The sequence below is a fragment of the Aythya ferina genome, assembly GCF_964211825.1.
Source record: "Aythya ferina genome assembly, chromosome: 7".
Classification (NCBI taxonomy): domain Eukaryota; kingdom Metazoa; phylum Chordata; class Aves; order Anseriformes; family Anatidae; genus Aythya; species Aythya ferina.
The window spans coordinates 1773852-1786540 of NC_140302.1; the positions used below are offsets into that span (position 1 = coordinate 1773852).

The 12689-nt window shown below is 42.5% G+C and overlaps 1 protein-coding gene across 4 annotated transcripts in view; it reads right to left on the bottom strand.

Moving 5' to 3' along the window:
• Positions 1 to 12689, bottom strand: part of FAM13C (family with sequence similarity 13 member C) — a 130715-nt gene that overhangs the window by 117018 nt on the left and 1008 nt on the right. Inside the window, exons 2-6 of one of the 4 annotated variants that reach the window (XM_084526151.1) lie at positions 9542 to 9638; positions 8601 to 8759; positions 8318 to 8437; positions 786 to 960; positions 373 to 582 (exon numbers count right to left, since the gene is read on the bottom strand). In XM_084526151.1, coding sequence (XP_084382277.1) covers positions 373 to 582; positions 786 to 960; positions 8318 to 8356 — 424 coding nt within the window. In that variant the 5' untranslated portion in view covers positions 8357 to 8437; positions 8601 to 8759; positions 9542 to 9638. Of the gene's footprint in view, positions 1 to 372; positions 583 to 785; positions 961 to 3418; positions 3558 to 4329; positions 4457 to 8317; positions 8438 to 8600; positions 8760 to 9541; positions 9639 to 12689 lie in introns of those variants that run through there. The other 3 variants (XM_084526150.1, XM_084526153.1, XM_084526152.1) reach the window with 3 other exon arrangements.

Genomic DNA, 12689 nt, shown 5'->3' on the forward strand with positions numbered 1-12689 from the left:
AATGCATGAACAGCATTATGATGGTGATTAGATTAAAAATAAAAATGGTATCTCAGTAAGTGGTAAGGCACCAAATTTTAAAAGAAAACATACAAAGGATCATTCTCAAAGAATACAGATCAGAGGACTGGATTGCAGAATGCCTTACAACAGGATATCGTGTCCAAAAGCTTTAATGAATTAAAAAAAAAAAAAAAAAAAAAAAAAAAAAGACTATAGACACTTTCATGGAAGACTGGTCCATTAAAAGCAATCAAACATCAGTCTAGGGTTAAGGAAACTGAAACCACTGCTTACTACAAAGGTGCTACGAACACAGTATCATTCACTGTCAGAGAAAGGACAGAATTTTGGAAGGTATCCATTCCGTACCTTGGAAAGTTTTTAGCAGGCCACCACAGACATTGTCTGGAAAAACAGCCACTGGCAGTTCTTTTAGAAACAGTTTCAGAAGGCTGGCTACAGAATCAACATCTCCATGATTAACGAGGTCTACCTTTTCTCCTTGATTGTACTTTTGCTTCAATTCTTTGACTTTATTCACTGAACCACTGATTCGAAATATACCAACATGCTGCAGACCTGCCCAAGAAGAAATACGAAACAGTAAGCAACAGCTGCATCATCATACCTGTGTGAAGAGAAGTGGATCTCAAAAAGCATGAGCTCCTCTACAAAAGCACAGTAATTGTAAAACTAGACCACGAAACTGCTGAGTAGTTACAGCTGAAAAGCCCTGCTTAAACAAAAAACAACAGACCCAAGCAGACAAAACATGAACTTACCAAATACTTCTAGGTACTCCACCATCTGTGTGACGAGAAAAGGGACTCCACATTGTGTTGCATCCTGTATGAGAGCTTCCAGAGGAACACCAAATGTTCTTCTTTCTCTGTCAGTCTGTGCATCCGGTGAGACTTTACTTGTTGTGTGCCTGACTTGAACAGAAGATAATGATTTCTGGGGAATAAAAACAGATAAACGGTAAGAAAAAGATTTTCACACACACACACTTTTGTTTTTTAATTAATAAAGTTCAAGGGTTTACACATTAGGTTCAATTATCGTCCTCATTAAGGCATCCTCATGCATATTTTACCTCCACTGCATGTCCTAAAATGCTAATATCCTTCTTCTGTAGAGATAAGACAACCTACAGTGGGGTAAATCCTAACAAAACCTATACATAGCTACAGTCCCCTCAAGTCTAAAATCCAGATCTCCACAGATCCCCCACCTCCAGCACCAAAAAACCACAAGCTGTGACCACAGAGGCTTGGCTTTGCCCTTCGTGCAGCTGCCATCCCAGGCCTGCTCGGGCGCAGGGACAGCAGGCTGCTCTGTTAAAACCTCAGGACCTCCAAACCATGACACATTTACTTCACATATGTGCACACTAATGTGTCTGGACCATTCACAAAGTGAAACTTTTTTTTTTTTAAATGCAATTATAGAAACCGCATGTGTTAAGAGGCAGACAACGCCGTGCACAAAAACCATGAGGCAATAGGTGTCCAGGTCAGGGCAGGTGCCCTGTTTAAGGCTGGCAGGGGCTGCGAAACCCCTTCCCCAAAAAGAGCTGACTGGTGCTAGGGCACAGCTTTCTCATCCCACCTGCCCAATCCACCAAGAAAATTTAGGGAAAAAAAAAAAAAAAAAAAAAAAAGGCAAGATTAATGGTGCCAGAAGAGCAATTTAAGCAGCAGCCACAGCACGAACCTGGTAAAGATTTCCCGCCTCTGCTCGTCAGATTTTTCTTTTTTCTTACCCTGATAACCGATGCAAAAAATGTACAGAAGAAATCATGAACAAAATGCAGCTGGAGCTGGTTTTTTCTTTCTGTCTCGTGAGGAGGCGGAGGCCACCCAGGGCTGAGAGGGTGAGGAAAATGGCGCTGGCTGAGGGGTCTGTGAGGAGAGGGCGGGGCTGCCCCCACCGCCTCCGGAAGGTTCCGGAAAGTTCTGGCAGCCACACCTGAGGGCTCAGCGGAACCCCTGAGGGGCTGGCGGCATGGGGAGGGGACAGCCCGCAGGCATTTTACCCTGCGGCTGAGGCATTTGCAAAGTTTTATTGACAGAAAGGCCTATTTATAATACAAAAGTCATGAAAGAAGACTACTCCCAGAGCAAGCAGCAGCTTATGTCTTTTTGCTTAAATTGAAAAGATTTTTAATTTGCCCTATTTTTTTCAACTGTGGATCCAAGTCTAGATTATTGCTTCCAGAACTGAATTCTCTGATTTCTGGTACTGTTTGGTATAAACTCTTTAACTGTAAAAATCCAAATACAGCTTGCGTTTGGAAAGCCTTGCCGAGCAGCGACACAGAGGTGTTCAGCCTGTCTATAAAGCCAGATGCTGAGCTAACACGTTTTCTGCAGTTTCCACACTGAAGCACATACAACTTTTGTACATAACTCACAAATAAAGAATGATCTAATAATAAAAGCCAGCCAGAGATTCAGCAAGGTAGTTTAAAATACAGAAGAAGGTGAAAGGACATGAGCAATAGGTTTAGATATCACGTGAGGCCCTAAAAGCAGGACCTCCTTCAAAACTGGCTGCTGAGAAGAGCAACGTGTCACAGCAGCAACCATTTTGAGCTCCACAAGACTCTTACTACTTCTACATTCAAATCTAGGTGGCCACAAGTCACAAGCTTAACTTAAGGCCCTGAAAGTTGTGTTCTTTACTTATTATCAGTCAGGGTATATTCACAGTCGCATACAAGAGGACGCTATTTAAAGGGTCGGACATTTTACACAACACCATGAAAGCAGAAGTCCAACTGTGAGATATCCAGATTTAAATGCTCGTACCAGTTCTGCATTATGAACATTTAAACAATATACATACTTCATTTTAAAGGCAAATTCTAATTTTTTATAGCCCCATCCCAACATATTCTAAAACTAACCTTCAATGTTTTTATTACTACATTTCCTTCTGGAAAAATGAAAGACTTTCCTACCAATTTGTAGCTGACTTGCTATAGAAAAAGCTGTTTTTCAGCTCATAAAATGAACACCTTCAACACAACGCCACAAGCCAGAACTTGACTTGGCTGTATTCAGCCTTGTTGCCATGGCAAATGCACACAAACACACACAGACTGAAAAATTTAAAACTTATTCTGCTCTTTCAATGCATAAGCAAGCTTAGAACTTGATAATAATGCTAAAGCATTAATAATTGCCAAAAAAAAAAAAAAAAAAGTTTTAAAAAATACAAAAATGTTTTAAAAATACAAGTTGTAAGATTTTTTAAAATAGAGACTTCTAACACATCTGGTATTTTAGTGTAAATACCTCTTCTTAACCTCTTCAGATGCAACAGTTGGGTTGAGAAAAGAAGTGCATCTTCCTCAGAAAGAATTAAAGACATGAGAGAGACGCAAGAAGCCAGATTTAAATTCACTTACACAAATTGAAAGGGAAGCACTTGCTCCCATGTTAGACCACGGAGAATATCGGTATTTCAGCTGTGCTGCTCAGAAGATGCCATCACCTTTCTTCCCATTATAAATTAATGCATTCCAGCCAAAGCAAACCGCAGCCATTGGACTGTTCCTCTGTAATTAACTTATCATAGTATAATTGCTAAGTATCATCATAATCAGCAGTTTCATTCCAGAGTCTGTCCCAGGTAGAACATAACTCCTAGCAGAGGAGGAAAGATTTTCTTTGTAGCCAATACTTGCCACCAGAGTCATATTGCAAAAGTTCACTATGTGTTACCATCAAGAGATGTTTCCATAGCACCACAACACAATGGCACAGCTTCCTGAAAGCACACAGATCACACGTTTGATATGTAGTTTTGAGCAGCTTCTTTCAATGCAGGTTTGAAATTATTCATATTACTTGCTGTCCACGCTGCCTGCCACCAGTGGTAAGTCCAATATGCTGAGGTGGCCCACAGCACACAAATGGTATAAATATATAATTATGTAACACCTGTACAAACATTTTGGTAAACATGAGGAAGGATCCAGCCAGATTTTGATATCCAGAAGATGTAGATACTGTTAAGATGTAGATACTTATGTTACAATTCTTTCAGATGCAAAGCCTCTCCTACTAGGTAAATCACAGTTAAGCAGTTAAGCAGTTAATGTTGCAATTAAATGTAACAGATTCTTAACTCAAATTCAGTCAGTTTTCTAATGGATACATTAAAAAAAAAAAATACAGTAGCTTAGAGAAACTCCCCTGGTAGGGTACTACAACAGGAGTTACTCTGTCAGCACACCACAGTGATGGTTCAACACAGATGGTACCTTAGTAGAGTGAATACCACTTAGAAAATAATACAGATTTTTAGCTCACTTACCTCTCCACATGATATCACAATGAAATCCGGAAATGCTTTGTTTAAGGATTTCTTGCCCTATGATCTGAGGTTTCCTTGCCCAGCTGGAGTGAGATGAGAGTGCACACAGGTGAGGGCCTTGCTTTCGTATTAGTACATGCCCACCACCACCTTTACCCCCAGGTGTAGCAAGTATACCCCCAAATGCATACTAAGCAGGGTTCGCATTTTGACAAAAATTCCTCACTGCCTTCTCTGCATGCTCCAGACCTGGGTATTCCAGCTTTTTTTTTTTTTTTTTTTTTTCCCTTTATCCTCCAGGCCCACAGCATGCCAGCCAGACTATCCTGCCAGGCTGATGATGCATAGAACTAAGCAGGCATTATCTGGACTTCCCTCCAGCACCAAAAAAGCAGGTTTTGATTGTGCCAGTATGATGGAGGAGGACATGGGAATGGTAAAGGAAAGAGCTCAGAAGACAGGTGTGGAGGAAACAGCCACGTGCAGACCTACAGCCCACCATCATCTCAACTCCCTCCTGCCCCTTGTGCCACCCTGGGCTGCACACAAAGCCACAGCCTTCTCCTTGCCACCACAGTCCTCTCACCTGCTCTGCACAAGGGGCTGATGCCACCTTACCCAGCAACCCAGTCTCCCCCAGAACTACAAGCGAAGGAGGGACCTCGTAATGGCTACTTGCTGGTGTACACACAGCTGAGCAGCCCAGCCTTGTCACCAGACATATTCCACCTGGGGCCATCACCACAGCTGCAGCAGAGGGGCCCTAACCCTGCCCTGAGCCCTCCAGCACAGCCATCCTGTGAAATTACCCGCTTCATAGGTAAGCTGGTTCAAAGGCACTGGGCCCACAGGCAGCACCAAGGCTGATGGTGCTGCACCCCCAGCACCCTTTGGGACAGACAAAAACACAAGGCACTCAGAGCCACCAGCTCTCCAGCTAACTGTGCCTGAAGGCTGACAGCAATTTGCTCTCTACATAAAATATCTCACACTAACCCTGTTCAAAAAATAAAAATAAAAATAAAAATCCCCAACTCTTCGCTCCCTACCACACAGTATGTTTCTACTCCCTTCTTATTAGATTTCATAAGAATCGTCCTGCTGACACCTTGTTCCCCCCTGCTTCAGCTGAACGTGCAAACTCTAAGTAAATACCTTTTAAAGCAACAAATTCCCTGCCTGAGCAGCAAGCACTTTTTTTATTTTCTATTGGATCATCACAGCAGTAGCAGCACAAACAAGTCAGCAGTGACTACAATCGGCCACTTGGTCTCTGCTGCTCCTCTAACTGCAATTACTCAAGGCTTTGTTTCCAAGGCTTGCCTGCTGAGTTCAAACCAAAATGCAGTGAGGCTTACATAAAATGGAAAGATATTTTGGTTCTGAAGAAAGCCTGCAGCAGCTAGAGGGCACACGAGGCATGCTGCAGAGGTGGTCCTGCAACCCTTGCTGCAAACACAGCAAGGAGATCTAAGCCCTGGGCAGAATTCTCCTCCCATGCAAAGTAACACAGTTCAGAGAGATTTCTCCATGTGTTGCTGTTGCACGAAGAGCAGAAGTGACAGACATGACAAACAAAACATGTAACTGCTTATACCGTGCAGCTGCAGTTCAAACCCTTGCTTCACAACCTCTGGTCACAGTGAATTTCTGCAGGACTTTGGCTGCATGACTGTGACGTGTGGTACCCTAGGAAGCCACCCTGACTTCAAGGGCCATCTCTAAATTAAACCCAAAACTTTTGGTCTCCTAACACCCTGCTACCCAGAGGAAGGCTTGTGAGAAAAGTCAGTGCCCTGGCCTGGGTGGTGCGAGGAGGCTGGGGAAACATCAGGGGTTGCCTTGGTACTCTTCAGCAGGGGTATGGCCTCCAACTACTAACAGGGCTGGCTTTTGAGGCCTGCTGATTTCTTGATAAGATAAAGGAAAAATAAACATACAACGATAAATATAAAAGGAAAACATAAAAGTTTCATTTTCTTCCTTAGATTTTCTTTTTTAAAGAAGCATTAGAAACAACAGGATCCCTGTGGGAGAGGGCAGAGGTAGCTGTGGTAAATCCACTGTCAGCAGCAGTAAAAACAAGCAAAACGATAGCAGCGAGAACAGTAACTAACTGAAGTTTTATGCTTCATTTCAGTTTTCTTTCAAAACTGCAAGCAGCCTGTTCTGCTGATCTAGAAATCCACATCTCAGCTTCAGGAGTCTCAACGCAGCCAGACAAAAAGGAAAGAAAGCCCTTCTTGGTGGGCAAAAGCTGCCAAGCCAGAACGCGTGCCTGCGGAGAGGCCGCAGTGGGGATGCAGCTCAGGCTGTCCTGCCATGGCTCGGGTCCAGCTGGAGAGGCCGCGGTGGCTCTGGGTTAGAAGTAAACACAGGGGAGGGCAGCGTGGCTGGCCCCAGCTGAAGAGTAGCTTGCAAACGACAGGCTTTGAGCATGGGATGCTCAGGATCAGAGGAGCACCATGGGGCTCAAAAATAAACACATAAAGCTTGACATGAACCAAAGAAATTCAACCCAACCACAACTGTTAGCCAGCGCTTCCATGACATGATCCTCATTAGCTAGTGACAATTCAGCAGCTTCTCAAGGGTACTTGGGCACACAATGCCAATGAAGGATCAATACTATATGCTTCTCATTGGAAGCACTGTCCACCTAAAAATGCTTGTGTTTTGGTCACACTGCTTGTGAATCAGCACATGCACCCAAGCTGCAAGCCCACAGCTGTAAGCTCCATGTTAGACCATGTGCGAGCCGAGGGAGGTGGAAAGGCACTGCGAGGAGGGAGCACAAGAAGCTGATGGCATAAGCAGGGGATGCAGGACTCCAGCATGGTCTGTCTGGCCCTTTTTACCACACTGTTTGTTTTGGGCAGGGATCTCAGAAAATTCACTTGCATACGTGGGGACACTATTGCTCTGACTTTGCAATTCATATAGCTTTTTAAAAATAGGATAATATACCATGACAGGCACACAAAATCATGGCAGCATCCAGCAGTGTGTGATCTCTTACAACTGAGAGCTTCAGCAAGTATGACTGGAAATGCTAAAAGGCCCTAGCGATTTGCCTGAACAGAAGGAAAACAGAAAAATTACAGTCCACTGCTTGGCTCAAAATCTTCAGAACTGTCCAGTTCAGGAATGCATTTTTCCCTTCTTTATGTAATATTTTGGGAACAGCATGAACCCTTGCTAGAAGTGTTATGATGCAACAGTTACACCATCTCAGGCTTGACGACTCCTGTGTCCTTACCCCATAAAAGTATCCCTGAATTATCACAGAAAACATTCAGGGCCAGATATACACAGATGAGTTTCCATCAGATAAATCTGTCTTACAGGCTTCCAAAGCAGGTTTCATTGCCACCCTTGACACACTGCACTTGCCTATTTTATTCCAATGCATCATGAACCACTTGAAACTGAAAAATGAGTACATTATGAAAAATCACACATTTCAAAGGTAATTAGATAGAGCTAATGGAGAAACTACACTGGATCTCTCAAACAACAGAGAAATGAACCAAAAGTGTTAGTACAGACAAAGGATGGTTGCTGCATATCCTCCATCACAGTATTTTGACTACGAAGCATGTCTACTCACCAAGCCAAATGATCAGAAAGGAAAATTTGCTGTGCTGACAAGAACATAGCTCTTCCCTGTTGCTACATGCATTGCTTTCAGTGTGCTTATGGGGAGAGTACACAGGCCACAGTTCCTCCTGCCAGGCCAGCTCATCAGCTGCCAGCAGTGTCTCCTCTAACAGCTTTATTTCTGCTCACACCTGATCAGGTGGTCTCCTCAGGATGCAGATGCCTGGGGCAAAGGCAGGCATGTCTGCACGGTGAGGCCAAGCACAAAGGAACTGCCCCCTTCTCCATCAGCCAGGCACACACCACTCCAGCGCTGTGCCTCAGCAAATATCTCCTGAGTCACGGCAAGGCTATTTATTACTGTAGACGCAGCACTACATTAACCCACCTGGCAAGCTTGCAGTTGCTTCCCTCTATCTGCACCCATCTCTGGCAGTGGATGTGTTGGTGTCCTGCAGTGGCTCAGCAGAGCCTATTTCCAGCAGCTGAGCTACAGGCATGTGGAGAACTGTCCAACGAAACAGCAGGAGGCACGTGTTAGGACTGCTTGCTTGCTTCCCCAGCTCACCTCCCCCACCTAAACTCTCCAGCATCAGCTTTCTTTTAAAGGCTTTGAAAAACCATGCAGATAAGTGCGTGTTTCTTTGGCAGTATTGCAGAATCACAGGTACCTGGCATGTGACAGGTCAATTGCTGTCAACGTTCTTCTCCACTTGAGGGGAAATGGCATGAAGGTGAGTTGGAGCCTGACGCTCTCTGCTTCCTGTTTTGAATTTCATTTTCTTCCTCTAATCTCAATCTGGCACCTAAACCTCTTAATTTTCTTGATGCTGTTCCAGGGAAAACAAGTCAGCATTCAGAATTCAATATTGCTTCATTATCTAAAGGCGCTGTCTTGCTCTTGCTCCTAAAGAGCAGGAACATCAGGAAAAACAGCTGTGGGTAATGAAAGAAGTAAAGCTCTTTTCAGGACTTACAAATTATTTTAAAACCATTTTAGTCCATAATATGAAGTTCAAAATACATATGAATAAGGCTGATAACTGATTCTCCACTCAGGGAATTAACTGTGTGAAAGCAAATCCCAAACTTTGACACAGATGGCAAATTTGAGAGGAAAAGTATACTCAAACTAGCTGGGAAGTAGTAATTGTATTCCATAAAGGCTGTCTGGTAAAAACTGAGCAAAGGTGCAAGGGCTATTCTGCAACTAGAGTCTTACCACCGCTCCTTATTTTAGTTCATATGCCAGTGCCCACACTATTTCTTACTGGAAAAGACACAGAGAAATCTGTGATGGGAAGAAACAACACCCTCCATCCCTAGTCTTACCATCCCTGCCAGAAATGCAAATATATTCAACCTGCTACTTGGTGCAGTACACACATACACGAATAAAAGAGTCATGGGAATAGGGGATTGATCTGAAAAGTAAAATAAAACTTTTTCTTTTCATGTAAATTTCATTGGCATTTGCTGGTGGCTGCCTCATTTCTCTCTGTTTTGAATGAAGATCAGGAAAAATGGGCTACGAATCTCTAGTTGGAGTAATTATCTCTGGCACTGCACACTGCCATTTTGCAGAAATAATACAGTTCCAACACATTATTACCTCTTTGAAGAAATCTTTGAAGAGCTGTGAAGAAATAAAACATGGTTAGTCCTTGCCTGTTCTCTGCATCTAGCTTGCACAACATCTGAGGTGAGGACTGAAAAAAGAAAAGAGGAATATGGTAAGTGGAGACTTCAGCATCCTCTTGCACCATGCATGAACACTGCCCAAACACAAGTAAAAGTCAGGCAGAGGCAGATTTTTATCTGTATTTCTCCTATAGAACACAATTTCAACACCTTTGGTCCTCAGTGATTCAATATTGTTTCCACTGAGTTGCTCTGTATGGATTTTAGCACCTCAGTCTTCTATAGTCTTGTGATTCTTGTTCTTGATCAATATTCGAGAAAACTTGAAAAAGGTGGAAGACTCTCTAACGTGACATCTTTCCTCCAAAAAAACTGAAACGGCAGCAGCAGCTCCGTTAGCCTTTCCAGTTCCAGGCAAGATGACATAACCCTGTTTTCAGTAATCCTGTCTGTCACAGACAAATCCAAACCTGATTTCTGAAGCACCACTCTACGTGGTGTGCTCAGTGGAATTCCCTCCTCCCCATCTCTCTTTCTCTGTTTTTGGTAGCCAGAACAGCCAACCACACACCCAAAACAGCTGACTACTTAATTCTATTATTACAATCGATAGTGCCTAGGGAGACACCAGACTGTCAAGCCCACTCTCACAAATGTAATTCTTTTGTCCCTTATTCCCTCACAGCACTTCCAAATAAACCTGTTCCATTTGGAACAAATAATAAATAACAAAAGCATTTCTATGAACCCTTGCCCTCATACATGGTTTTATTTTCATTCAAAAGATGGCAGAAGATTTCAGTTATCCCAATTTACAAGGACACCCCCTAAGTAACGCAAAGCGGGGAGAGAGCCACTCTAACTCAGGGCCATTTTAACTAAACAGCAGAGTAATCTGATCCCAACAGAAGGCAGCGTGACCTAACGCAACCTGATGTGCATTTCATGTTACCACAATTTAAAGTTATAACCACAGAAAAAAGTACATAATCTAGATATGAGCTGTAAGTATAGAGTTGGTCTGAGCACTGGCCATTTGCAGAACAGGTGGGCAGGCTTTCGTCTTGTTACTCAGCAACATCTAGTCGTTGCTGTTAATGATAGAAAACATGTTTACTTTTCGACATGAACTGTGACACCAGAAAAAGGCAAGAGAGGTTAGACTCTCAGTCTGCAATGACAGAAGCAGGGGGAAAAACACTCTGTAGTGAGACCCTGGAGCCAAATGATCTGTCATCTTCACATGCTCAAGACTCCTATTCCTCACTAAATGAAGTCTGGAGCATCTGTAGGCTGAAAAAGTCAAGAGAGCTGCACATGTGGTTTTAGCTCTGACTGAGAATCTTCTGGTAAGATGACTGACAAGTCTCACTTGGCTCTTCAGCATAATTAACTGAGTCTACAGCAAAACATCACTGAAATAGTCCTTTGAATCTGAAGAATTATATTTCAAACTAGAAAGAAGCTTTTGCCACTTCCTTTGACATGTCTGTCCAATTTTTGTATCATTTATGTTTTACCAGCATAATACTCAGGCCAACACATACACTGGACCTGCCCTTCCGAAGAGCCTCGCGTGAAATATCTTTCAAGTCAAAAACACTGCAATGTCAGTATAATCCAGTGCAAACATCTCCGCCAATTTTCATAGTACTAGATCCATAGCCCTTATTCAGCACATTGTTCAATGGCAGGATGTGATGCTGGAATCCAGTATCAGCAGGATGTAGGCAAATTAACAGCTACCAAAGGAATGCAATCAATTTTTGTAGCTAGCCTTAAAAACTAGGAATTAAGCAAGGCACATAACAGCCTATAAATCTAATAAAACTTAGCTGTTTCATTTTTCTCGTGTTTTGGTAACTACAATAAATGTTAAGATCTGCAAATAAGATAAATGTTCTATTCATGACTGACTCCACAGCAACTAATTAATTTACACAACAATAACTTTTTCTTCTACAATGGAGTATAAAGAATAATTATCTAAGCCTCGAACTCCTCCTGTACTAGAGCTGTTTGTCAAGGACTGTAAGATTCAAAAGGATGCAGAATTAAATACTACATGGCAGAACCATATATCTACCTGCATCTAAGAGCCTGTCAGCGTTAATGACCTAGTTATCAAACAAATGAGGCATAGATAATCATGATGTACCTCTCCGACAAAAACATTTGAGCCTATTGGTCAATTTGAATGAAGCCTGCCAGACAGGAAAAGCGAAAGCTCTCATACAAAACCCAAGTTGCGGCAACCCTGGAAACATCTCCTTGAAAATGAACCCCCTCAAAACTAGAGAAGTAGAAGTGAAAACGGAAGCATTAAGTCCTTAGTCTTGTTTATCAATTATTATGGTCACTGTAATCAACCAGCTGGTTAGGATTAGGAGTCCTAACACATATTGACTGCAGAGGTAATATAAGGTTTTTCCACAGCCTGTGCTCTTTCCTCCCTGACGGGTAGGGTTACATCAGCAAACTGTCACAGATCACTAGTCAGATTTCCAAACACACCAAGCTGTCTAATAATAGACATTATTTCCACTGCAAAACTGTGCTGCATGTTGCCCAATCATTAACATTAATTGTAGCTGATTTTTTCCAAAAACTGACAAGTGATGTAATAACATTTTCATATTTAAAGTACTAAGAATGTATCATTGGCAGGAAGTGAAAGACTTTAAAAGATATTAATCTGCAGGCACACACATTCTGATTATATCCAGTACAGCACAGCAGTTTCTCTAAGACGTGTAAAATGGTACCAGTTCATGTGCATGTGGTGAAATCTGACTGCAGCTGCCATACAACTGATGCAAATCCACATCAGGTACACCAGACACCAATTTGGAACCGGAGTTGCATTTTTACATACACTGAGTACTCGATAGTTTTTCCACGTGCATTAAATAAGCGATCCAAGAAATAAAAACCACAGTAGTTACACCCAGATGACACACGGAGAAAAAAATACAAAGCCAAATAACTACATTGTTACTTTTGTCAGGCTTTAATACAAACAGGAATAAGTGAGTCCCAGAAAGCCAGCAGAAAATGTCTTAAGACAACCTGCTTTTTCCCAACTTGGATCAGAAAAGGGAACAAAATTTACACGTGTC